The 26,519-nt window shown below is 50.0% G+C and overlaps 1 protein-coding gene across 2 annotated transcripts in view; it reads right to left on the minus strand.

Annotated features, from left to right (window-relative positions):
• Positions 1-26,519, minus strand: part of usp24 (ubiquitin specific peptidase 24) — a 39,598-nt gene that overhangs the window by 4,928 nt on the left and 8,151 nt on the right. The window contains exons 5-64 of one of the 2 annotated variants that reach the window (XM_048988563.1): positions 25,253-25,375; positions 24,194-24,229; positions 23,856-23,921; positions 21,183-21,248; positions 20,796-20,870; positions 20,312-20,470; positions 20,092-20,206; positions 19,294-19,397; positions 18,408-18,515; positions 18,158-18,253; positions 17,897-18,058; positions 17,097-17,192; positions 16,201-16,308; positions 15,949-16,098; positions 15,372-15,503; positions 15,176-15,287; positions 14,795-14,871; positions 14,030-14,170; positions 13,892-13,945; positions 13,594-13,709; positions 13,406-13,472; positions 12,412-12,522; positions 12,208-12,306; positions 11,953-12,126; positions 11,748-11,833; positions 11,435-11,543; positions 11,166-11,324; positions 10,996-11,093; positions 10,772-10,867; positions 10,465-10,693; positions 10,061-10,223; positions 9,664-9,819; positions 9,479-9,549; positions 9,197-9,357; positions 8,620-8,681; positions 8,322-8,513; positions 8,040-8,154; positions 7,814-7,958; positions 7,599-7,718; positions 7,183-7,308; positions 6,963-7,061; positions 6,651-6,733; positions 6,430-6,571; positions 5,044-5,163; positions 4,728-4,948; positions 4,375-4,499; positions 4,118-4,259; positions 3,872-4,022; positions 3,645-3,740; positions 3,443-3,546; positions 3,069-3,182; positions 2,323-2,530; positions 2,105-2,194; positions 1,896-1,998; positions 1,610-1,731; positions 1,392-1,505; positions 1,196-1,261; positions 926-992; positions 677-755; positions 482-557 (exon numbers count right to left, since the gene is read on the minus strand). In XM_048988563.1, coding sequence (XP_048844520.1) covers positions 482-557; positions 677-755; positions 926-992; positions 1,196-1,261; positions 1,392-1,505; positions 1,610-1,731; positions 1,896-1,998; positions 2,105-2,194; positions 2,323-2,530; positions 3,069-3,182; positions 3,443-3,546; positions 3,645-3,740; positions 3,872-4,022; positions 4,118-4,259; positions 4,375-4,499; positions 4,728-4,948; positions 5,044-5,163; positions 6,430-6,571; positions 6,651-6,733; positions 6,963-7,061; positions 7,183-7,308; positions 7,599-7,718; positions 7,814-7,958; positions 8,040-8,154; positions 8,322-8,513; positions 8,620-8,681; positions 9,197-9,357; positions 9,479-9,549; positions 9,664-9,819; positions 10,061-10,223; positions 10,465-10,693; positions 10,772-10,867; positions 10,996-11,093; positions 11,166-11,324; positions 11,435-11,543; positions 11,748-11,833; positions 11,953-12,126; positions 12,208-12,306; positions 12,412-12,522; positions 13,406-13,472; positions 13,594-13,709; positions 13,892-13,945; positions 14,030-14,170; positions 14,795-14,871; positions 15,176-15,287; positions 15,372-15,503; positions 15,949-16,098; positions 16,201-16,308; positions 17,097-17,192; positions 17,897-18,058; positions 18,158-18,253; positions 18,408-18,515; positions 19,294-19,397; positions 20,092-20,206; positions 20,312-20,470; positions 20,796-20,870; positions 21,183-21,248; positions 23,856-23,921; positions 24,194-24,229; positions 25,253-25,375 — 6,957 coding nt within the window. The remainder of the gene's footprint in view (positions 1-481; positions 558-676; positions 756-925; positions 993-1,195; positions 1,262-1,391; positions 1,506-1,609; positions 1,732-1,895; positions 1,999-2,104; positions 2,195-2,322; positions 2,531-3,068; positions 3,183-3,442; positions 3,547-3,644; positions 3,741-3,871; positions 4,023-4,117; positions 4,260-4,374; positions 4,500-4,727; positions 4,949-5,043; positions 5,164-6,429; positions 6,572-6,650; positions 6,734-6,962; positions 7,062-7,182; positions 7,309-7,598; positions 7,719-7,813; positions 7,959-8,039; positions 8,155-8,321; positions 8,514-8,619; positions 8,682-9,196; positions 9,358-9,478; positions 9,550-9,663; positions 9,820-10,060; positions 10,224-10,464; positions 10,694-10,771; positions 10,868-10,995; positions 11,094-11,165; positions 11,325-11,434; positions 11,544-11,747; positions 11,834-11,952; positions 12,127-12,207; positions 12,307-12,411; positions 12,523-13,405; positions 13,473-13,593; positions 13,710-13,891; positions 13,946-14,029; positions 14,171-14,794; positions 14,872-15,175; positions 15,288-15,371; positions 15,504-15,948; positions 16,099-16,200; positions 16,309-17,096; positions 17,193-17,896; positions 18,059-18,157; positions 18,254-18,407; positions 18,516-19,293; positions 19,398-20,091; positions 20,207-20,311; positions 20,471-20,795; positions 20,871-21,182; positions 21,249-23,855; positions 23,922-24,193; positions 24,230-25,252; positions 25,376-26,519) is intronic. The other variant, XM_048988564.1, reaches the window with a different exon arrangement.

Here is a 26,519-nt window from a genome sequence, read left to right on the forward strand (position 1 = left end):
CACAAATACAGCGATTACGGTATGCGGAGGGGCACCACGCAGCTCGGCATGAACGCAGCACAAATACAGCGATTACAGTATGTGGAGGGGCACCATGCAGCCGGGCATGAACGCAGCACAAATACAGCGATTACAGTATGCGGAGGGGCACCATACAGCCGCGCATGAACGCAGCACAAATACAGCGATTACGGTATGCGGAGGGGCACCATACAGCCGCGCATGAACGCAGCACAAATACAGCGATTACGGTATGCGGAGGGGCACCATGCAGCCGGGCATGAACGTAGCACAAATACAGCGATTACAGTATGCGGAGGGGCACCATACAGCCGCGCATGAACGCAGCACAAATACAGCGATTACGGTATGCGGAGGGGCACCACGCAGCTCGGCATGAACGCAGCACAAGCCCAGACTGGACTCGAAGCCGAGAAGCAGGATAGGGCAAACAGAAGCAGCAGGGCAAACACATTTTTACCTTTTTCTGCAGCCACTGCACTGCCCAGCTCCAGTGGCCCGACAGCTCTTTGAAGTAATCCTTGGCTGGGGCACATCTGAGGAGGCAGAGCACAGTGACCTTTAGGGAGCATCTCCACTCAGGAATAGGTGTCAAATGCCCAGGAGAACCCAGGTGTAGAGCAGGAAATATGGATCGTAGAAGGCAAGGTCTCACTTTTGAGCAAGGGTGACTAGGAACTTCACGCACTGATAGCAGCGGCTGCTGTCGATGTTGTTACTCTGGTGCATTAGAGCTGGACACAGAATGGGACACAGAGTGCCTTCATCATTGGGGGGGGCATGTTCAGTGTCACCATAAAACAGAAACTAAGGTTTACGCTTTAAAAATGCAAAACCTACATCAGGTTGAAGAGCATAAGAGTGGAGAAAGACCCCGACAGAGAGGGCTGTCCTCTGTACGTACCCAAAAGCCCTTTCTCAGACTCGAAGGCATACTTGAGCCTCTGTGACTGCAGGGGGTCCTCCACCATCTAACAAACCAAAGTCAGTAGGATACAAAGTAGGATATATGAGAGCAACTTCCATCAGTGAGAGCAGCCATAAGAGAGGAATAAATCCAAAGTACCAGCAGGGACTGAAGCACCCACTGTTACAGAAACCAGGGGCTGGTCGGACAAGAATTAGTATCAGCCTGAAAAGAGTAGCCAGGCAGGAAATGATTCCTGATACTGACCAGGATCTCCAGCAGCATCTGGAAGACATTCTTCAGCTCGTGGGGAGGTGCCGTCTCCAGCTGATTCTGATGGCAAAGGCAGCAGGGTATGGAATGAGAAGATCTCAGGGTTAAAAAGCGACCTCTGTGCCTCTGAAGGTCAGAGAATGGAGCAGGTTCCTGAAAGCGCTTGAGCCGGTGGGGGACCTGACTGTACCTTTAGCGACTGCAGCACGCCCAGAGAGAAGGGCTCATTGCAGAAGCAGCAGTAGATGATCATCTCGATGAGGAAGGAGAGCGGCCCGGACAGTTCACGCATGGCGAACATCACCTGAGGCATCGGGTGGGGGGGGGTGGACATGAGGACACAGAGCCTCCCGGGGGCGGCGACACTAACGGCAATGGCGTTAACTGTGATGGCGGCCAACACGTTACCTCCAGCAGATAGGGCTGCCCCTCCGGCTTGAAGAGCAGTGCCTCGATGTCGGCATGCAGTGGCAGGAGGGGGCCGGGGCAGGAGATGCCGCTGCTGGCAGATAGCTTGTGGGGACCCGGGGCTGCGTTGGTGGGAGGGTAATGATATAAGTAACGATGATGAAGCGCCAATACCAACTGGACAAGGGCCACCAAAAATGCTACTAAACCCAACTGCACTGGGAATTATTGAAAGGCAGCACTAACAGGACTACAGGCAAGGGAGGCTTTTCAGAAATGTACTGACCCACTGTCCTGTGTTTGGAAACGTCTGAGTGGAGCACCAGCAGGGCTAGGCAGTTATGGAGGTGGAGGAACTCACGGGCCTGGGCAGAACTCCATCGCCGGTTCTGTGTGGCGGTAGAGGAATAGGCTGAGTGGCCAGGAGCAGTGGGCCTGCCTGCTGAGAAAGGCCCTGCCCACACAGAGAGGCCCCGCCCGGCACCCCACATCTACCTGGTTATTCTGCCTGTGAGGCCCCAGCAGGAAGACGAGCATTCGGCGGTAGGCAGCATGCTTCAGCAGGAGCTGACACGGCCCGTAACCCTGGAGGAACACGGACACCATGGGGGATCCTAATACAGCTGAATGCAGTAATGATGAAGCTATACTGCAGATGCCTGTTCCCAGTGTCAACGTCCTGAAACGCCACACTGACAGGCGGCCTCACTCACCCTCTGTAAGAAGTTACTGAACAATGAGAAGTACTGTGAGCAGTTCTTGCAGTTCTCTGGGACGTCCTTGTCCAGCAGGGACAGCAGCACATCCAGCAGCGCGTCCAGGCCCTTGTCCTGGAAGTGGAGGGCGCTCTCCAGTGTCTTCTCCAGGATTGTGGCCACCACGACACGGACCTCCCGCACGCTGGACTCCAGCAGGCAAACCCTAGGGCAGACAAAAGGAAAAATGACCAATAAGTGCTCAAAATATACATGGGAACACCTGGAAGAGCATCCCAGGAGGCCATCTAATGAAACTGGCATAAAGGAGAAAGTAAGATCAGCCAGTCCCTGGGGCAATTGGGGTAAGGGCATTGCTCAAGGGTCCAACAGTGGGATCACTCTGCCGAACCAAGGATTTGAACTTGCAACCTTCTGAGTCACAACTCACACAGCTGTCCCCCCAAAACAAATTATTTCCTTGTTTCTTGGTCAGCGCATTATTCCACGTTATTTTATAGTCTTTTTTTCTAAAATGTAGAAAATAGTACAAATAAACATTTCTATGGGTAGGTGTCTCCAAAATTGATTGTTAAAATTATTAAAATATCTACAGTACCAAACAACCATAAATATTCTACATTATTCATCCAAAGTAGAAGTACATCAGAGCAGCATTAGTATTGCCAATCCCCCTCTCTCAATGTTCAGAGTAAAAAAAAAAAAAGCCTACTGGGCAAAGCAACCCCCCCTTCCCGACTTACTTGCTGATCTCACGTCCTTCTGGGCTCACTAGGTACTGCACCATCCACTGGCAGGCCTCGCTGCTCTTGGACAGAAGCACCTCAACTGTGGCTATCCACTCGTCTGTGTCAACCCTGGAAGTCACACAGAGGTCACACACTGAAGCAACCGACAACCGCAGACGTGACGCTCAGATTTAAAATATATATATCTCGACTTGAATAATTTGCTTGGTCAGCATACCGGCAAGAATAAAGACCTGTACTTGGCTGCTGTAACAAAGCACACAGGATATCTTGGTACAGTATAACATTACCTGCTTCAAAACAAAACCTTAAACAGGGCTTATAGGAGCATGTCACCGCAAAACACCTCCCCCAACACTGCTGCCTACCTGAGCTTCTTCTTGGTACGAAGGTATGTATGAAACAGGAAGTTGACGGCCAGCTGCACGCTGACCTTGGCCATCTCTTGATACAAGGGGTGCTTCAATTTGGTCTAGAAGACGAAGAACGTCAACGTGTCGGATTTCATAGCAACAGCAGGGTGTAAACGTGAGTAATCTGACTGTTTCCCTAATGGGACGCTCAACATACTGCATTGACAGACGCCAGGGAGAGGGCAAAGTTGAAGTAGTCGCTGTTGTAAACGTCCCGGTTCTTCATGAACTTGAGGTTCTCATCCCTCACCATCTGAAACAGCCAGATCCACGTATTGATTTGACAGACAGCCGCAAACAAACATCTGCAGGGATGCTGTACTCGCTCTAAAGTGGCCACAATTCAGGAGGCGAGACTGATAACGCTGCATCAGGAGGCTCCACCTGGTAGATCCTAGCAGGCATCTTCTCCACAAACAGGCCTTTCTTCTCTCCCTTCCTGACCAGGCGTGTTAACAGGGACAGCCGGTCGTTGTTGGCCCGGGGGGGGCGTGGGGAGGACTGGGGCGAGATCTCGGGTGACGACGGCGCTGACCTTGAGGAAGGGACAGAAACGTCAGCGGTACAGAGCAGGCTGGGCGGATGGGGAAGGATGCGGAGCAGGGGGGCGACAGCCCACAGCGCACTCACAGGGACAAGTCCTCCGCCTCTTGCCTCATCACGCTGACTCGGCTCTTCTTGGGCAAGACGGGAGAGTTCTGGTCCGAGATGCGCTGGTAGAAGAGCATGTATGCGTTCCAGTAACGTCTGCGGACATCGGGGTATGGATTGGCTGGAGGGAGAGAATCCCGCCCATGTCAACACAGACAAACTTACAGGGAGTCCAACGAATGATAGCATTAATCAGAGGTGTGGCAGAGTGATTGCTGCACAGAAGTGACACTCACACTGGTCGTACACCTTAGGCCTGTACTCGCCCCCGAAGCACTCGTACTCCAGCGTCTCGTCGTTCATGTCAAATTCCTCCACCACGTTGTCGTTGAACTTGTACCATTTGCCCCGAGCAGCGCCCCTGTGTGGAGAGGTGGGGAACAGATCCACCATATGTCATGACACTGAACACTGAAGCAAAAAAAAAAAAAATAAAAAAATAAAAAAATCTGACGATGCGTAAACGGCGACAGAAAATGCACGGCGTCATCCCCACGCACCCATCTGTGATCTTGTCTTGTCAGAACATGTTGATATGAAACCACCAAAGCAGGTGCCCCAGAGCCTGAGGACCCTGCACGTCACTCACCGTCGGTCCTTGATGAAGGAGTAGTAGTGTCCAGCATGGGCCTGCCCACTGTGCACCACCACGCCCACCAGCTCGTAGTTCTCCGAGATGGTGACCTTCTTCCGGGGTGACCCCCCCAAGCCCGGCTCGCCGGACCGCCCATTCTCTCCGTGGTCGGCGCTGCAGTCCTGACGTGCCGTCCCGGACACAGTGTAGGGCTCCATGTTTAGTACCCAGGGGAACTGGTGGTGGACAGAGTGGAGGCATCAGGATGTTCCTGGGATCGACCTAAGGCATTATCACAGCAACCCACCAGGGGGCAGCAGAGTCACTTTACCCGGATCTGCTCGTCGTACTTGATGGAGCGGCCGCTCTCCCAGTCAAAGCCGAAGCGCATAAGGTGGATGACCAGCACGCCGGGGAGGGACTTGATGCAAGTTCGCTTTACCGTGGTCCTCTGTCCCAGGAGAGGCAGATTGAAAGCAAAATTTAGACTTTGATACCTGTTCCAGCTTCGGTACCTCAATACCACAACAATAGTAAATAGATGCCGTAAAACATCCCTATTTAAATATTGCTTTGCTTTATAATAAGCAGTCCTAATTATGAATTAAACCAACAGAAATGTCCTATAATATTATTTCAACATTATCAATGAAATATGCATAGATTAAACACCATTCCATTAAAATCATGTTTAGTCTACAGTAAACCTTACATTAGTTGTTAAATTTGTTTTAAGTTCTTAATGCTCTGGGGTCGACAGCATCGTCGGCGATGCTGCGTATCGTTCTCGTGTATTTTAGTTCATAACTCACTAAACTTATTGTAGAAACATGAAAAAAAGCGTTGAATAAATCCCTAATCTGTCATCTTTTCAAAACGTCCATTGTTGGAAGAATTCGTTTTTAAAAGTAGGTCAAAATCGACAAAAAAGTACAGCATGTCACCTTTCTTTGTTTTACCTGCATCGGGGGGCGTGTAGTGCCGCCCTCACCTGAAGATTGCTATTCGCATTATAAATAGCCGCATTGCTGCGTATTCAAATCACATTCGCATGGTAATTAGATGAACAACCCAATGGTGAAACGCGATCCAGATACATCCCCATCAGCACCATAAAGGGGGGGGGGGGTGTGGCCAGGTGTGAATGGCTCATGCAAACACATGAGAGCTTCTACATATTCAATGAAAGGAGACCAGAAATAGTGACACGAGTTAGCTTTTTCTTATTTATCAAACTGAATGTTGCAACTACACCATTTAGTCACCTTCATGTAGCCGAGACTTTGGTGATCAGATATCTGGGATCAAAACAAACTTCCACCATTGCTTACTATGTACTTTTATAATGTTTATACTTTTTATAATGTCAAATTACAAACTTCACATAAATGACACATTCACAAAGTACACTAAGATTAAGATAAGTTTCATGTCAAAATAAATATATAAGAAATAAACTTAATTCATGGCAAATAAATTATGATATTGAATGAAATGTGTGACCATGCCCCAGTCAGTGAAACTGTGTTCCCTACCCCTAGACCCCAAAGGGTTAAATATTGAAATTTGCTAGAATCGTACAATTTTAAATGTCTGGTATCACGATACGATACTGATGTTGGTACACTGAGCTCCGGTATCCGGGAGACAGGGCCACGGCTCCCATCAACACCTGGGGCGGAGCAGCGACCCCGGAGGGGGTGGGGCTGGAACTTACCTTCTCCTTGCACTTCTCGCAGTAGTACGCATTGCTGCCCTCGAGGACCTCGCCACGCACAAACTGATCCAGCGAGATCTCCAGACTCTGGCAGGACGTCACGCCCAGGTTGAGGGCCATGAAGGTCTCCTCCCGCTCGTACCTGCAGCCACACCGAGGGAAAGCTCAGACACGGGCAGCTACATGCATGCCGTGTCGGCCCAGATCCAGCGCGTCTGTACCTGTGTGGACAGTCCTTACAGATCTTCTGGTCGGAGAAGACGCCCTGGAAGGTGTTCTTGAAGATCTGCTCTCTGCCGATTTTCTGAAAAGCAAAAAATGAGCCAGACGCTAAGATGCATGTAAATGAGGGTCACATGTCTCCCCATTAACGGCTCTGTAAATATACCACAGCAGACCGACATAAAGTGAATGCATGGCTCAACAATGGAACCGTGAATCCCCTGCGAACCAAATGACGGGACCACAGGGGCACCCATAACCGACCACGTCAGCGTGGAAACCGAGCCAAACATGCATGCAAAAGTGGGAACCTTGAGGTGCTCGTCCAGCTGGTCCACCAGGCTGGTGAAGAACTCGTAAGCATCCTGCTGCTCCCGCACATACAACTCTTTGTTCCACATCTTGAAGATCTGCACGATGCGGGCAGAAGAGAATCTAATGGCAGCAGTGACCAGATGCATGTTGCAGGATGCAGCCATACAAACGGAGGATACATCCCATATAGAGGGTGTCGACAGTGTTCGTACACACCTTCCAGAAATTCTCCGGGACATAGTACTGCAGCTTACTCTCCATGAGATGCCCAAACAGGGACTGGACCTGATAGAACACACTCTCCTCTGGGTTCTCAGTGTCATCCTCTATAGACAGGAACGCCTATTAAATAAAACAAACAAATCTTAGTGATGGTGAACAAACCCAACCTGCAGGTGAGAATGAGAAGAATTCTTCACAAACATTACATTTTAAACAAATCAGTTGATGTTACAGTAGAGCAGGTATTTCTCAACCCAGCCTTCGGGGGGCGCCAGAGGTGGGAGCAAAAATGTGGACAGTCTAGTGGTCCCTGAGGACTGGGTTGAGAAACAGTGCAGTAGAGGGTTTACGTCACTTGACACCACAAGGGGCCGGAGTACAGGCAGAACTCAAGCAGCTGGGGGGCTCACCTCGGGCAGTCCAGGCTGCATGTAGAGCTGCTGGAAGACTGCATTCATATAGCAGGTGGCGCCTCCATTCTTCAGACCCACGAATCCAGAAATGGAACGGCTGTCCACTGGGGGAAGGTACTGGGAAGCACAGGGCACTGGTTACAGACCCGATCCCAGCAAAACTGACACACAGCTACTCGAATAACAGGTCTCAGGTGCCTCCCTAAACTCACGTCGAACTCCTTGCTAAGCGACGAGTCGGACTGGTGGTGCATGGAGAGCAGCTCACGGGTGATTAGCTGTAGGTTGGTGAGGGAGCTGTCTGCCAGCATCACCAGCACCTCGTAGGCAGCCAGCCGGCTGCTCGCCGTGCTGCACCTGCACAGACACAGGGAGAGGGGTGTGAGGTTGCTGCGGGGGGCACAGTGTACAACCCAGGCCAGCGGCGGGACCTCTTACTTGGGGTGGAAGTCCTGGCTGGGAGCGGAGGAGCCCACGGGGTTGTTGCTGTTCAGGATGATGCGTGATGCTCGGAAGAGGAAGTCGTCTAAAAGTTGCTGAATCAGGGAGGAGCCTGAGAAGGGGGGGGACGGACATATGGGCATTTAAGGCCACATAGGGAAATAGGGTGCTGAAGCTACAATGGTGACGTTACGGCCATTTCGTATAGGTGACATGAGGTCAGGGACCATCACCAGGGGAAGTGAGGTAAGGTGGAGGGGGGGCGGGGCTTAGGCTCACCCAGCTGCTCCTTCTCGGTGCCGCACAGCGACAGCAGCGTCTTGATGAGTCGCAGGTGACCTGCCAGCAGGATGTTGTCGGCGGCACTCGTCTCCAGCTCCGCCGTCCAGCTCGGCTCGAAGTTGTCCAGCCAGTTAATCTCATCCTCCAGCATGGCTGCTGGGCTGATGTGTAGCTGCTCCATCTCCGTCGCTAAGGGAGGAGGTGGGGGGGTGGATATGGGCGCGGGTGTGACAAGGCAGTCGTGCAGGGAGATGGCCATCGGGGGGGGGGGGGAGGCGGTGACTTGGAAACTCACAAGTCAGGTCGTCCAGAAGCTGGCACCTCAGGTCAAAGTACTCGGTGCACTGAGACAGTAACCTGGAACAGAAGAGGCGGATGCCGGTTCATGCTCACTGCCAACAGGTGACCAAACCCAGTACAGCACCCTGCCCGTCACAACAACCTCATTAGCGTGGTAAATGTCACCTGACTGCTGCGTCACGGCGCTCATGGGAGTTCTCTGTACACAAAAATATTCTGAGAGCAGAAGGAAAAATGACTGGTTCAGAGAGGTAACCAATCAGATTGTAGAGGAGGCGAGTCCAAGCCTCATCTAGTTGTTTGGCCCCACCTCCTCCATGATCTGATTGGTTACTCTTTGAGCCAATCATTTTTTCTTCTGGTCTCAGAACATTTTTGTGTAAAGAAAAGGGTTTTATTTTTTTGTGCAAGTAAAACTCCTCACGAGCTGTCATGGCAGCAACCTTGAAATGAAAAAAACAGTCCTGCAGCAGTTAAAGAGCTATGAAGGGAGAGAGATCTTTGGGTGTCCAAGGTAAGCTGGGTCCTGAAGGCTCCCAGATGTAATAGGAAAATCCCCAGTAAGATATGACCTCTGGTTGATGCCCCTCATGACGCTGGTTGGGGACCACAGGGGCAGCTGAGCTGTCAGGATGACGTTCAGGAGAAAGAGATTGGGCTTCTGCAGGTCTGGGTAGGCCGAGGTGTCACTCTGGCTCAGCGTGTAGAGCTGGTCACAGGCCACACGCCGGATCTGGGACAGGCAGCGACGGGGAGAATAGTGAAACAGTGCATCAACATTCAATTTCTGAAACTTTACAAGTGAACGAGAAAGCAGAGTACAGCTGCCTCATTTCCAAATCAAAAAGCATTACCTCTCCACTCGGGGAGCCGAGCAGCAGGTCAATGATAAAGTCAGTCACGCTGGGTAAGGTGTAAAAGGAGCCTAAAAGTGAGCAGAGAGAGCGAGCTTACAGGGAAGGCCAGGCACTCATGACTCATACATACTGAGCATCTGAGGCTACAATCAGCGCTACACTAAAGGGAGAGCGGGTCTCACAGAGCTGCTGGCTGCGCAGCTGCAGGCAGGTGACAAGCAGCGACAGCGCCTCCCGGGCGATGATGGTGTCTTTGATGGACACGCACGGCTGCTTGACGCAGATGCCGGCGTGCAGGCTGGTGACTTCCCCTTCGCTGCTGGAGCTGCAGTTGCTGCCTGTGGGCAAGACAGATGCAAGACGACTTCACCACTACACATACGAATAAACATTTAAAAGCAGCTACAACTGATTATATTTATACCTGTGCTCATACTTGTGCAAATGTCAAATAAAGCATCATCATCATCATCATCCATCATTCTAAATGCAATACACGTTAATAATTCAAGCCTGCTATGCTCCCATCAGCCACAGGGGTGCAGCAGAGGCGAATCAAACGGATGAGTGACACAGCACCTGTGCTGCTAAGCCGGCTGCGGATCCCTGCGGGTTGCAGAGAGGTGGCGGTCTCCCTGATTGGCTGGCTGCTGCCCACCAGGTCCAGGCGGCCAGCGGCCGCTGCCCATGTCAGCCGCATGAAGCAGGCCACCGTGGAAGTGAAGTCACTGACCTCCATGGTCTGGCCAGGCAAGACAAGCGGAGTAAGAAGAGAAGAGGGGATCATCTCTGCACCATCAGATCAATCATGAAGGTTTTCACAATCATGTCAAGGCGGCTCCTTGTGCCTGACTTGTCTACATAGCAGGATTTAAGTAATGCTGAGTAACTAAACTAACAGCAGCCTTATACAGAGCAGTGTCAGGCTTCACGCTACACCATCACTGCGGGTGACGGGACGGGACTGACGGGACGGGCCGCACCTGGATGGCCACACGAGCAGCAGGGATGATCTCCTCCACGCGGATGGACGAGCGCTCGGACAGCGACACCTGCCGGTAGGAGGCCTTCTCTGGGGTGCCGCACAGCGACAGCTGCCGGCCGGCCTGCCGGCTCGCGTTGCGGAAGGGCCGCGACGACAGCGCATCCGGACCCTCCTTGGCCAGCTCGTCGTCCAGGATGCTAGGCATGGTCTGCCCAACCAGGAGGAACCTGCAGGCGGAGCCAGAGAGCTCACGACTACATCCAGGAGCTGCTCATGGGGGATTAAGAGCGTGATGAAGCCTTTACCGTGCAAGCTGAAGGCAGATGGAATAAACGCCCTGTCTGGTCTCATAGTCTACCTCTGATGGTATAGAGTCTTTCTGCATCACGTTCACCACCAGGCTGGACAGACGTACAGACACAAAGTAATAATATCACCTCAAACATCTCCCCTCTGATAACAGATAACTCTGCTTCAATAATGTGACCCAAGCAGCAAACTCCCAGTGTGTTTATAAGCTGAGGCCCACCTGAGGCCTCCCGCTTTGAGGAAGTTCTCGCAGAAGGACTTGACGCTGGTCTTGGCCATCTCATCATCAGACGTCGGCATCAGTTTGGAGCTCAGCACCTGTGAGGACAAGCGGTTACCCCGCGTCTGACTTTATGGGTGGCACTGGGGACAGAATCAGGGAATAGGTACCTCCAAGTTGTACAGAACCCTGAAGGTGGACATTCCCGGTGCAGAGGAGCGAAACAGGGACTCCAGGATGGAGGCTGCGCTCTGCTGGTGCTGCTGTTTGGAGGACAGAGACGGGGACTTGGAGGCTTGGGACCCCGAGCCCAATGTAAAGAGGGTTTTCTGCGGGAGAGAGAGAAGCAGAGTCTTTAGCACATGGTCAGTCAACCAAGCACATGCTGAGCGCATCATCAAAAACCACCGTCCTTGGGGGGGTTACATTGAGGACATACCTGGTGGCTCCAGAGACTGGATTCTTTAGGCACAAAGTTGTCCAATGCATCCTGAACCTCGGGATCCGTAGGGATCAACAGCAGCAGCTTACGTACCCGCAAGGTTATCCTGCAAGGCAAACATCATTGGGTATTAGGGGATTAGGGTAATGGCACTATGGGCATTTTAGAGCAGCCTTTCTTATCCGGGACATGAGTACCCCCAGACAGCCCACGGTTTCGCCCCCTCCCAGGTAAACATGGACCCTCAGGGTGTTCCTCAGGACCGGGCTGAGAAACACTCTTATAGAGAAGTATCGTATTTGCCTCCCACCTGGGCTCCTCCAGGTTGGCCAGCTGGTACAGCATCTCAAACACGTTGCATACCAAAGCCATCACTACCCCTGGCAGAGACTTCTCCTGGGGAGGTGAGGGATAAAAATTGCTGATGACAGATTTGGAAAGGGAATTATTAACGGGCAACTGAAGGGCGCCCCCCCCGGTGAGTGCACCAATGGGTGGCTTGAGGGCGTGCCGACCTGCTCCATGGCGTAGGCCGAGTTGAAGACGCCGCTACTGGCACTGCTGGCGCTGGCAGACGAGTCGGCCGAGCTCCCCGAGGGGGTGCCCGTGCTCGAGCTCTTCACCGTCAGGCTCTGCTCGTCAGAGAAGCCCAGTTGGTTCAGCAGCTTCTGGTCCCGGTTCATGGTGAGCTGCGGGGGGGGAGGGGGGGGTCACTCAGCAGGTCTGATGGGCGGGGCGAGACCGGCAATGCTCTCAAAGCCCCAACTCACCATGCTATCATTGGCAAATATCTGAACATTGTCCACAGGGCAGTTCAGGTGCTCAGCCATCTTCCACCTTATGCTTCCAATGGTTTCGTTGCTATGCGCCTGGGGATAGAAAAGTGCAAGAATACATAAATCACTAGTCTGAGAAAAATTCCAGTCTTTGGTTAATGTTTCAGATGCTGTTGGGGGGAGCGCGGCAGGACTGACCTCCAGAGTGAAGGTGTCTTTGGTAGATTCGTAGGTTATGTGGAGAATGACGGGGTGCCCGTTGAACGAGGCTCCGTGAGGTAGAATGGTGCGAGGAACTGAATATAGGTCCTGGGGGTGAAGCACATGCAGACAGGTGAGAGCAGAGACCTGGCAGCTGCATTTCCCAGCATTCATTACCATGCAAACTGAATGCAGATGGAGTTAACGCCCAGTCTGGTCTCATAGTCTACCTATGTAAAGAATTTTTAGGGAGCTTCCACCCTCTAAGTCAATGTTTCTGAAACCAGTCCTCAGGGACCCCCCAGACAGTTCCTCCCAGCAGAAATGGGGGGAGGACTGCTCTAACTGGAGATAGGAGCATGGCAGAAAATCACAGGTATCCCATTAGAATGGAAGAGTATGTTCTACTGTAGACAGGCAAACTGTCTACAAAAAAAAAAATCTATTTTATATGAAGACATGGTTATTTGATAAAGTAGAAGCCAACATGCCTGGGTGTGTGCAAGCAAGACAGTTCAGTTTTCAGCTTTTAAATGGAACTGAAAACAGTCTCAGGAAAGGTAACTGCACAGAGTGTTCCAGTCGGGTTGGGTGCAGCGGACATCAGGTTCTGGTTAAAGCCCTGTTCCTCATGTCTTGCACGTCGGATCTTATCCCCAGTCAGACATTCGAGGACTTAAAAACACTCATTTCCGTTCAGCTTATTAAACTCCCCCAACATGTTAGCTTCCAGTAAAATGTGAGAATAGATTTCCAGTCAAATTGAAAAATGCTCATGCAGCAGTGATTATATAAACACCAGTTCAGAACATCAGATTAATAACCACAAAACCTTTGAGTCATAATCACCGAACTAGATAAGCCACAGAACCTTAACCTTCAAAGTAAGACTGAACTGGTGATGTCACTATCAGCTTAGTAACAGTGAAAAATCCCCAGAAAATGCACCCGCCCCCAAGACATAACCAACACAGAGAGACGCATGCCTCACCTCGATAGTAATAACATATCGCTCTGCAAGTAACAGTAACCTTTCAATGATCACCAGCTTTGACGACCTAAGAATGACAGACAAACTTTTAGGAACCCAGTTAATCTAACAAGGCGTTCATTTAATATGAACAGAAGAACGTGTCTTTCAGCAAGACCGAGGCCTGACCAGGGGTCAGCCGTTCCGACCTGGAAGGAGACTGCACAGAGGTGGCGACAGTGGGCATGGCCGTTGCCGTCAGCATCTTGGTTGCCCTGGTAACGGCATGAGTCAGCGTCGGCCCCCCAAGTGCTGAACTGGCTGCCTGTGAATGGCAGAGAGGCTGTGACACCCACAGGGCTCAGAAGCAGAACAGGAGTCTCAAAGCCAATTAGGAGGTGTGAGGTCTGACTGCTGCAGAGCACTATTTACTGCCAGTGCTTCAGGTACCATAATAGCAGGAAGCCTCACGGCAGCAAACTGCATCCATTGGTTTCATCCACCTACCTCTAACCTCTTATAACAGTCAGCGATGAATTTCTTGTGAAGGGATACAGAATCCTGTGTGAACGAGAACGAGTGAGCAAAAATGAACCAGCCAGAACCGGACCATCAATGCGGGGGCCAGGTGACCTGCAGGCTGACCTTCTTCATCTTGGGGTTGAGGTTAATGTAGCTGTACGTGATGATAAGCTGGATGGCCTCATTGGCGATGTCTTCGTTAGGGGACTCCATGGCCATCCGCCAGATGAAGTCCATCCCGATGAGATCCAGGCGTTCCACGAACTGGCCAGGGACGAAGGGGGCAGAGGGACGTGGGAAGAGTCAGCGGGGATTCAGGCAAGATGGCTGGCTGCCCGTTCAACACCGCGGGGGAAGGACTAGCATCCAAATTAATGGGGCCTGTCTGAGGAGGCATTTTCTGCAGGGATTCTGAGCAGGACAGCAGCCATAAGTGAATGACAAGCTCAGAGTTTCAAGCCTAATCTGTTCTGTTTGCTACAGTAATAAACAATTGATGTAGCAAATAACACACAAACACTACACTGCCTCCACCTCACAGGAGTAAGACTGTACAATGTGGATAATTCAATTTAAAGATTCACAAAGATATGTACCTGACGGGCACTCTTCATATATAAATAGGACACACTTCTGTAGTGCAAAACAGACCGACTCCTCCATCACAAATCGTGCTGAAATACAGCCCAGTGACCTATTATTAAACATCCCTCCCCGCATTTCTATTGCAGTTCTGATCTCACTGCAGCTATTCTACGCACTTCAGACAGTCAAACGCGATGACGACGCAGTGCCACGCTACCTTTTCGCATTTTACATCCTTAACTGGGGTACTTCACCGTATTTCTGACCACTCCCACCCTCACCATACCGACAGGGCAAACATACCAGCTGTGTCCCCTGGCGTTTCAGCCGATGGTCACTCAGGTTGACATTCTCGAAGAATGTCTTAAAGAGATTAAACCCTAAAGATGGAGAGACACCATGAATCACAGTAAAGCCGCAGGCCTTATACACAAGCCTCCTGACAGTGGGGTAACAGGCAGAGAGAATAAAAAAGGGTTTCTGATGCTTCATACTGCATGAGCTCTCTCAGCTCAACCATCAGATCATCAAAAACTGATTCACAGGGACCTGTAGATTCTACACTGCCCTATGCAAGTGATGAGTCTTTGATGCTCATTTTCTTTCTTTAAGAGGATGCCAGCATCCCTGAATGAGCAAACCCAGTATGGTGTCCCGTCCCACAAGCTCCATCAGGACCCTCACCGTTCATGCTGATGTCGTAAGGGTCCAGCTTAAGGATCTTCTCCTTAAAAAGCTGCTGCTGCACGTCACTCTCCAAGTCATGCTGGCCCTTGGTGAACCAATCGAAGCACATCTGTAGAGAGAAAGGCGTGTCACAGTCTGGAGCGTGGCCCCCGGAAAGGCCGCAATTCAGCCAGGGAAGGTCCTGCGAACGCACCTCTCTGTCCAGCTCGCACACATCCATGCTGGTCACCAGGCACTCCCACACTTCCTTGGCACGGTTCCACACCAGGTACAGGCTGGCTTCCTGCAGGAAGAAAGCCAGGAACCTCAGGTGTCCCTCCAGGTACTGCGGGAAAGTGGGGGAAGAGGGCTGGGTTAGAGTCTGATCCAGAACTGCACTGTACTTTCACACAATGACATTCATGTTGCATTTAGTCACTTAGCAGATGGTTGTATCCCTACACAGTTATTAAGGCACCTGGACAATATCCTGGGGAAACGCTGCTCACTGCTCAAAGGCTCAGCAACCTCACTGCTGCTCATACAGGGACAGCAGCCAATTAAGTAGAATGGCATAAGCTGTCCTAGTGGGAACAGTAGCCTAACATCCACGTTCAAAGCGTGAGCCTGAGCCTCCTGGCACCCTACCCCCACCGCCCCGACGTGAGCCTGAGCCTCCTGGCACCCTACCCCACTGCCCCGACCCGAGTATGAGCCTCCTGGCACCCTAACCCACCACGAGCCTGAGCCTCTTAGCATCCTACCCCACCGTTGTAATATGAGCTCCATACCTCCTGGTAGGAGTATCTGCCATCTACCAAGGTGGATCCTGACAGTCCCCCAGGCCCGGCGACAGACACAGCCAGGCGGTGACAGGACACCAGGCTCCCTGTGATCAGCTTGACAATCTCAAAGTTCTTCTTCAGGTCCTGGATGATGCTCTGTTAGTGGAGGAGGGAAAGAGACATGAAAGGGGAACAAACAAATGCCAGGTGGTAATGTTAACAGTGTTTCTGACAAGGAGGCAGCGGCGGAGGTCCCACCTTGTCCTGCTTCTGGTAGGTCTGCTTGATGAAGGAACGGGTGATCTCATGGAGCTGCCGAAGGGCTGGTACCACCCATACCACCTGGGGGCTGCTCTGCTGGGAGGACTGGAACAGAGAGGCATGTGCATACGCACGCATGGCGGGACTGTCACTGTCAGCAAGGAAACACTGAAGGCTCAACAGACCAGGAACCCCAGCATGGAGCAAAGCCAGTCCGTCACTGTGAGCGGCTGGGAAATCACCAAACGCACTAGAACATTGTTGTTTCCAGCTTAAAGCTTCAGAGCACAGGAGTCAACTGCTCATATGGTGTCCAGCAGGGGGAGACCATCTTCAATCCTTCCTTTAATCCGTTAACAAGACAGCATGATTAAATTCCCTCTTTGTTGAACAAAACTCTAAGGTGTACCAAATTAAACTTTGATCATAATATGCCTGCTGATCTGGATGATTCGCTGAAAAGTGCACATATCTGAACTCAAACAAATGCTTGCTTTGGATACCTAGACAAGCTATTAAAATACATACGTGTCATAAAATTACACCCAATAAGCTGGACTTGCCCTTCTTCAAGGACAATAGTGGCATGTACCACTGCACATGGTCATTAGTAAATTGAGTTGAGCATATTCTTAAGGTTCACTACTTATTAAAAAGCTCAAATAGAAACAACAATGTTCTAAAACGAATTAAGACAAGAGATCATACATCAAGTCCCAGCGATATGACATTTAAAAGGAACAAGAAGGAAAAGGTCAGTTAGAAGGCAACTCTGTCATCCTAATCATATGCCCACTGCACAATCAAGTGACACCGTGATGGAGGCCGCACTGGACGGGGAGTGCTGATTGGTCAAAGCTATTGATTGACAGCAACCCAGTGGAGTTTCTTACTTTGAACACAGAGCCTGGCTTCTTCTTGCCCCAGGAACCAGTGCGAAAAGAGATTTGAGACTCACTGGAAGATTTTGTTTCCTCTTGTAATTGTATCTAAAAAAATAAACTATTTTTCAATTGCTTCCTCAGGGAACAGACCGGTGAAGGCAACCGGGGGCATACCCAGCAGTCTGCGCAAATGCCGATAAGAGGCGTGGGGAATTAGCACACTGCAGAGCCTCTGGAAAAATCTGACCAACTACAGGATGCCAGAAAAAGCAAGCTGGCCCCAAAGGTCGAGTGAAGTGTAGTAAGGTTAGAATGGAGCCTGCAGACAGCCTTAGACAGTCTATATGGTATACATGCTTTCAATGAAGGGTGACAACCTGTAGGGGGCACTCCTGAAGAAAGCCAGCACACAGGGAGCAGATACACTGTGAAGTCTTGGAAATTCATTTACACTGATCCCACTACAATTCTACCCTGCTAGCTCATTGTGCAAAGGAAATTATCTGTGATGCTAATGGGAAGGAGGAAAGAGTGTGAAAGAGTAACGTCCATGTACATTTGAGTATTTTAAAGAAAAGTACAATCATTAGCATTAAATGACACCAAAACTGCATTCCTTACTCAAAATATCCCTTCCTCAAGTATCACGGCTCAGGTTGACATCATACTCAAGATCTTTTCAAAATAAAGGCCAAGAGCAAATCATTTGAGCAGGGAACTTCTGCTGTGGTGTCCAGAGGGGATCTTGCGTTCAGTGACACGAGGCCCACATCAGGACCGAGATACCCGACGTGCCCCACACTGCCTACCTTCTTGACGTCCTCAATACACTTGATGATGTAGCTCCTCTTCACAGTCTCCTTGACCGCGTAGGCGTCGCTCAGGATGGCTAGATGCTCATCCAGGGCCTGCTGCACCAGGCCTGTGGGCAGGGTGGGGAGGTGAGCCAGCTCCCACAGCACCTCCAACACCTGGGCAAGAACACACTGGGGTTATACCGCTGTGCACACGACACCCACTCGTCCAATGACAGTGTCGTCTGAGGGTCTCCCAAAAACCACGACACGCACTTTGCCTGTCGTGCCTTCTGAGCGAGCTTCCCGGCCAATCCTGCCGATTAGACTGAGGAGTTTCTGTCGAACCCGGTCACTCTCCACCTCCCAGCTCTAGAAAAAGAAAAAGTCATCTTAGTTCCTGACCCGCATATCGGGATTCATGACCAAAACTGAAATGACGGACTCAAAGGCACGTTTACTGCTCATGAGGTACCTACAACAACCACCCCAAAGACTCGTCAGGGGACTGTACAAACACACTTACCTTCTGAATAAGGACAAAGAGGTGGTTAAGCTGATCGGAGTTAAACTTCACTGCTGCAGCTGCGATTATGGTATGGATGTTCTCAATCACTGTGGAAGACTGGCCGGCCTGCACAGAACAGGAAGCGGGTCTAAGAACAGGCATGAGGCGAGCTGGTATCCGAGAAAGTCACTGTGAACAGCGGTCGCTAAATCAAGCTTAAGGTGTTAAAGAAGAAACACTCAGGGCAACCTTCCATTATTCTCATTTACATTAAATTAATGGGTGCTTAGCTGCAAAGCCACTTACGATTTTATCCATTTACAGAGCAGAGGGATTTGGGTCACTGCTCAAGGTTCTACAGTAGGGCCCACCCTGAGAGAGAGGTCAGTGCACTTAACCCACGTGCTACCTGCCACCCTATTCTGAGGATGGGAAGCAGACTCGAGCTGGAAGAAGCGAGATGCGTACAGTATCTGAGGACATTAGGAATGAAAGTAATTCACAGCTTCCCAAGGAGAACGAAGATCCCGCAGTGCACAGCACAGACTGCCTGGGAACAACAGTCACACCGCTTGCATTATGGGATGGCAGAGTAGCTCACACTCCGGCAAGACGGATCGGCATGTCTCTGGAAAGACGCAGATGCACGCCTATGCGGAGATGCCTTTTAAAACTCTCCTCGCTGAATGCTCTGAAGAGGCGCGTGCCAACAGCACGGTAACATGAGTCGGCGAGCCCGTCACAGCGGGAAGTCAAGCGATATTTTATTCATAGATGCTGCGGGCCGCCTGCCATTTTGTACATGGCAGCCTCCGCCCGTGCAGAATAATCACGTGGAGGATGAGCGGGACCCCGTGGCCAGGCGCGAACGGGCAGGTCACGGGTTCGGGGGAAGAGCACAGACCTGTATCCTCCAGATTTTGGAGAGCTCGTCCAGGGAAAGCTTGCTTCCCAGGAGTTCAATGATTCCCTTTATGCGATCGCAGTACTGCGCCTGATCTATGTTCCCTGTGAGGGAGGGAGAATAATGGAAAAGAAATGAATGGCACAGTGGGCGAGAGAAGGCGCTTTATCCAATGCAAACAAACTTCACAGCAAATGCAGCATGCATGAACACATTACCGAGATAAGCCTCTGGATATAGATAATGTTAGGGTAAAAATGAATACTGAACAAAAGCTGAATAAATCAACAAAACGCAACAAGTAACCTACACCAAGAATGCGATTATTTCCAAAAGCATGCGCATTAAGCCGTTTAAATCCTGGCAGAAATATGGTTATTCCACCAGGAAGAGGCTATGAAACAGGAAACCTCTTGGCAGGCTAAACACTCTGCTTACAGAACAGAAAAGCAGCCTCAGTAAATATGTGAAACATTAAATATAAACGAGAACATCGATCGAGCAGCGAATGCATCAAAGGTATAGCTCTGGGGGGGGGGGGGGGGGGGCATGTCATGGGGAGATAAATGTTTCGGCCCTGTATTACAGACGAGGAGGGTTTGAATTAAAACCAAACACAGTAAACTAGAGGGATGGAACAGACTCCAGGCAGGCTGTTACAATACTTAGTCACTGCCTTTATATTTCAGCTGTAATCAAAATGCCGGATTTCCATTTTGGTACCACACAGGAATTGAGTAAAGTAGCCAGAACTTCAAATGATGCTGTTCATGTGGGCGGGGTCAGGGGAGGGTCTACCTTCCAGAGCTATCGACAGCACTGAGTTCTCCACCAGCCAGTCCAGCAGGCGGTCTGAGTCGATGGCGTTTTTCACAGTCTTGGACACAGTGCTTTCCTCGATCAGCTTCGTCACCTATGGCCAAAACGGAGGTTTTACTTTGCTTTTTAGTGCGTGTGTGTGTGTGTGTGGGTGTGTCACAAAGGCCTGGGATGGGGGGGTGATTCTGCGGAGGCCCACCTCCTTCAGCGAGTTCATCTTGGCGCTGAAGTGAGGCGTCTTCAGCATGCGCAGCAGGATGTCCAGCCGCAGGTCGTCCACAGCCGTCACCAGGTCCCGCTGGAAGCGCATGCACAGCAGCTTGATGGCCGACAGTAGCTCTGGGATACTGGCCAGGCGCTGTGCGGGAAGGGGGAGGGGATCAGAGCGGTCACTACGGCAACCGATGCCGTGATCGGAAGACACGCCTCCCAGCAGCCAGACAACCTCATGAGCTGGACAGACACTGAATGCATTTTAAAAGTTTACATCAAAAAGTTCAGCAGCAGCCCGTCACATGGGTTTGAATGAGGACTCCACCGATCAGTAGGAAAAAACCCTGATGGCTCATGTGCTGGCATGGTACCCCCATCTTAAGGGGCATTAGTAGCTGAGCAGCATTAAACAGGCGTTTCTGTGTGTCTCTCTCTGTATGTATCTGTGTGTGTCTGAGCCCCATTTCTACCTTGTCTTTCAGATCCTTCTCCTCCAGGTTCTGCACGTAGGTGATCATCTTGTGGATGACGGGATCCAGCATGGGCTGGGAAGAATCCCACAGTCAGATGTCATGAAAAGGCACCTCGCTCCCACTACATGTCAAAACCACTAGCATACAGCTGTACAAATTAAATGAATAATTGCATAACTTATAAATGATCCTTGGCTGAATACAACTATATATCACTGCCTTTTTAAAAGCAGGGTTTGAAGTCAGAGTTTGGGTATAAACCTTTAGCAGAATCTGTTACCACAAACAGTAGGAGGGTCTAGCAAGACGACATTAAATGTGACTATAAAAGCCCGAATTGAGGAAGTATCAGGAAAACTGGAGTTCGGACGCATGAGGTCGTACCTGCACCAGGTTGGAGTTCAGGTACTCGGCACAGACGCCCAGGGGCTGGACCAGGGCAGACACATCCTACAGGAAGAGTGAGGCATTGCTTCACCAGGACAGTGTCCAGCCGGTACCCCAACACGCATGTACACAATACCAGGTCACAGACATTTAAACTTAGCAGATACCTTTATCCAAAGCAACATACAGCTGTGAAAGTTGAGTCCAACCACAGAATTTGAACCTGCGACCTTCCAATCACAGGCAAAGCAACCTAAGCCGCTGAGCCACACAGCACCCAGGTAATGTAAATGGCGTAGAGAAGTAGGGGAAAGGAAAGGGGACAGCCGAACATAACTGCATCCTCCCCCACTTCTGGGAGGGTATTTCTTTGTATTAGTAGTCACACATGGCCAAAAGGGACTGTGTACTGAAGAAACACCTTGAAGGAATTCACCTATTAGACAGCAGAGTGTGCCTCAATGAAGATTTGAAACACACAGAGGCAGTGCCTGCACTGCAAGACACAGACAAGCAGCCAGGCCAGACACACACAGACAGGCCAGACACACCGACAGCCAGCCAGCCACACACCGACAGCCAGGCCAGACACACAGACAGACAGCCAGGCCAGACACAGACAGACACACACACAGACAGACAGCCAGGCCAGACACACACACACACACACACAGACAGACAGCCAGGCCAGACACACACACACACACACAGCCAGGCCAGACACACACACACACACACACACAGCCAGGCCAGACACACACACACACACACACACAGACAGACAGCCAGGCCGGCCAGACACACACACACAGACAGACAGCCAGGCCGGCCAGACACACACACACACACACACACAGACAGACCGGCCAGACACACACACACACACACACACACACACACAGCCAGGCCGGCCAGACACACACACACACACACACACACACACACACAGCCAGGCCGGCCAGACACACACACACACACACACAGCCAGGCCGGCCAGACACACACACACACACACACACACACACACACACACACACACACACACACACACACACACAGCCAGGCCGGCCACACACAGACAGCCAGGCAAGACACACACACACAGACGGCCAGCCAGGCAAGACACACACACACAGACGGCCAGCCAGGCAAGACACACAGACGGCCAGCCAGGCAAGACACACAGACGGACAGCCAGGCAAGACACACAGACGGACAGCCAGGCAAGACACACAGACGGACAGCCAGGCAAGACACACAGACGGACAGACACACACACACACACACCAGTTACATACAGCCAGACAGTCATGCCAGACACACTGACAGATACATTGACAGCCAGCCCAGACACACTGACATTCGGTGCATGTACCCTTTAAGATGACTCCTTCTCCATCCGTCACTTATGGCAGATGCCTCACTTATGGTCATGTGCCGTGTTACCAATCAATGCGCCTGCTGAACTGGCAGCGGTTTCACAGGCATCATCTCATTCACTGCAGGTTACTAGTGATGCTCAATTGCCCAAGACGGCACAGGAGTCATCAGGAACGCAACCCAGCACTACAGATTGCATGGTTATAATCAGCAGACAAAATATCAGGAAAAGCCCCCCCCCCCCCACCATAGAGCCTCCAGTCCCCATGAAGAATTTCACCTGAGTAGGCCGCACGACTCGGAAGATGACTCAGACTAAGAGCGCCTCAAGACACCCGCTCAGATCGGCAAAGGCAAATCCACCCACTTACGGCCTCATTAACTACGGTGTGTTTCTTTCGATGAGTTTTGAACCCATCTTCCTGTACAGAGGCCTTAACGTACATCAATGAGAGTAAGAGCTGCAGCAATAAAAAACGGACGAGGGAGGGACGTTTTTACAGAACACAGGATGTAAAACGAACGTAACTGGGGGAAGATGGTTACATTTGTTTGTCTAACTGTACAGGGATATTGCTGCCAAACCAAATGAATTAAGGTTTAAAACATTTGCGAGTCAGGTCACTGAACAGATTAAAAATAAGGCACATTTCTCTGTAAAACTAATCAACATCAAGCAAAACTTTTCTCAATATAACACTACAGTCCTCAGAGATACAATAGCTGCAGGCATGAATTTCAGCTGAAGGCACGCAGCACAGAATGAATCAGCACTTATTTGATTTTAGGCGACATCTGTACAGCAGGGCACCATACACACATAGGCACTTGGTCCGTTTCCCTTTACCTGGTAATTTACATAGAGTATTAGCAGCAGTGCGCTGCGCTCCCGCATCAGCCCATAACCGTGATCGCAGACGTTGCTGCCGTCTCTCACATCCTCCGGCATGTGGCGGCTTTAACTGGTTCACAGTGCAACTGGGGAGTCACACTGGAGACTTAATAGCACCACGGCCCATTGTTCGTGCACCGGAAAATTAAAAACACCCCCACTCTAACGAACACACGCCAACACACAGATTAGGTATCTATATCTTTGTGGGGACTCTCCATTCATTTCCATAACCTTAATCACAACTATGACACCCTTAACTCCTAACCAGCCCTAAACTTAACCATAAATAACCGAAGAAAATATAAGACTGAAAAAATGTCCACAAGGTCAAAATAACAGGTTTCCCCACAATGTGATACATAGATGACCCACACACACACAGATGCACCACTTACCCCGATTTCGATCTCTTCAGCATTCAGCCTGCCTTGGATTGCAGTGAATCCTCCCATCTCGCCAAACTAGGATGCAAAGGAAACCACTTAAGAAATTGCTGAAGCACGTGTCACAGATTAACAGACGGCTTTCCCAGGGGAAGAAAGAGCTATTTAATAAGGCATTAGCCAGCGTCTCTGCAAACACTGCCGACTGGAGCCTCGTTAAGAAGCTAATAATGGCAAAGAACATTGTGGATATTTCATTCTACTTCACAGGTGTAACATTACTCAAGATAACCCACAGTGGCACTTGGGCCCAAGCTAAGGGGGAGACTTTATAATGAGTAAGCACTTACTCGGTTGACCAGATCCACTAGCCAGCCATGCGGCTCCTGAGGAGAGCAGACAAAGGACCTTTATTTTATTCCAACGGCTCTTTGATAATTCAGCAGCATGTCACAAACACAGCTCAGTCCATAAAGGCCAGTACTAACTCCGAAAGCGTGGTAAACACAAATGCATATTATACCAGGTATAAGAATTTACATGAGTACAGTAAAATCCAGCTATAACAAATTTCAAGGGACCTGGTAAAACAGTCCGTTATATCCAGAGTCTGTCATATCCAGAGTTGCTGTAGCCCAGAACACAACTACAGGGCACCATTTACTCATGCCACACCCCAGCAGACAAACTTGTGGTATAGATTATTATATTATACATGACTATTAATAATCCCAACTACGTATCTGTGCTGGATATCACCGGCACACCGCGTGCCTTATAGGCGGAGCCTGCATGTCCGTTATAGCCGAACATGCAGGCCCTGGGGACCAAATTGTTTGTCCGTTATAAGCGAAATTCCGTTATATGGGAGTCCGCTATATCCGATGCTTTTTCTGCATGTTCTTAGATGTAAAGGCGCACGGCCAGGACCAGTGGACCTCGTCCATTATAGACGATGTTCCATTATAAGCAAGTCCACTATAACAGGATTTTACTGTACCTGCAATGTATTATGACGCCACCCCCCCCCCCCTCCAAAATTAAGTACTAACAAGCAAACTTTGAAATGTACAGGTTCCCAATTTTCTCAAATATTCTGCATCATTTCAGCCAGCCAGCCAAAGAGCCTGTGGGTATAGGTTTGGTTTTGAACTAGCTGCGCCAAGTTTTAAATCAGACACATCTAGCCTCGCTAAACAAAACTATTCTTGCGGCAGCAGACTCCGCAGTGGAATTGTCCACCTCCACAGCTGGTTTAATAATCCTTTCAGCAAATTTTATGAACAACTGCACTCTCTGTTTTCAAAGAGCTGCCTTTTTTAATGATAAATGTGAATGCAAAATAAATCAAATTTATTCCTGCCCCAAGAGGTGAGAAGGAATGGATGAAATGAGTCAGTCATTCTTACCTTCTGGTAGCTGGATGTGGGGGAGACAGCAAACATGCTGTCCTCACCGAACACCTCGAGCCAGTTCCTCTGACAAGATTTCATACGGTTCTTGAAGTGGTACTCATTGTCTGGGTTAAAGGCCTACATGAAAAGAAAAACCACAGACTAGCGCTTTACTGCTGAGGAGGCAACAAAACCTTGGGAGGAACTGAATAGCATTAGCATTCTCCTTCCATATAAAATATCAGATATCTCAGTCAACAGATCCACTATCAGGTGACACAGGTAGCCCACTTTGGCATTAGTCATTTTCCATATAATTATGATTATTACAGCCATTGGATAAGACACTGAGCCAAACAACTTCACCCTAACCCATTTTACTATTGGCCATTATTTACATAGGAAATACAAGACTCTGCCCCACAGTCCAAAAACATGCTGAGGCTAATTGGAGTTGCTAAATTGCCCGTAGGTGTGCATGTGAGAGTGAAAGGTGTGTGTGTGCGCCCTGCGATGGGCTGGCCCCCCATCCTGGGTTGTTCCCTGCCTCGTGCCCATTGCTTCTGGGATAGGCTCCGGACGCCCCACGACCCAGTACGATAAGTGGTTTGGAAAATGAATGGATGGATACAAGTCTCTGTTCATACCCGCAGGGAGTTATTGGACAATTGCAAAGTTTAGTCATACATGTAGGTATTTATTGCTGAAACACCTCTCTCCATACAAGCAGGTTATGTAGGAATGCCTGTCTATTTATACACGCAGGACTTTACTGCTGAAATGCAGGTCTCTATTCAGAGGTAATTCTAGCTCCAGTTTTTCAAATTATTTTAAATATAAAATTTTTTGATTTCATTTGTATTTCAGTTTGTATTTTCACAGAGCTTCATAATTTAGTTTCAGTTTTTAAAAAGAAGCCCTTGAATGAAAACACGCAGCCATAATGTAATCATGGCATAGCTTTAACGTCCTCATCCTAGAGAACAACCATAAAAACCAAAGTGTCCATTTCTTCAAGGAACAGACTTGACTATCACTGGCCAACTTTGAACTTTGGTTCAGGGATGTTACAGAAGAGTAGAAGGACCCAATTCCCACAACCGGCTTGACATCCTATATTCAATATACAGCTGAAGCAGGGCTTTCTCCCTCTTTTTAAGTCTGAGTGACCAAATCGCTCAGAGTGTTCCTTTAGATGTGTTAGCACGTTATGTTTTTAACACTATTATTTCTTTGATTGTTTCGATTTTAGTTCCTAAATGGGAGATCAGTATGAGCAAAA

This window comes from Brienomyrus brachyistius, chromosome 21 (genome assembly GCF_023856365.1).
Source record: "Brienomyrus brachyistius isolate T26 chromosome 21, BBRACH_0.4, whole genome shotgun sequence".
Lineage (NCBI taxonomy): Eukaryota > Metazoa > Chordata > Actinopteri > Osteoglossiformes > Mormyridae > Brienomyrus > Brienomyrus brachyistius.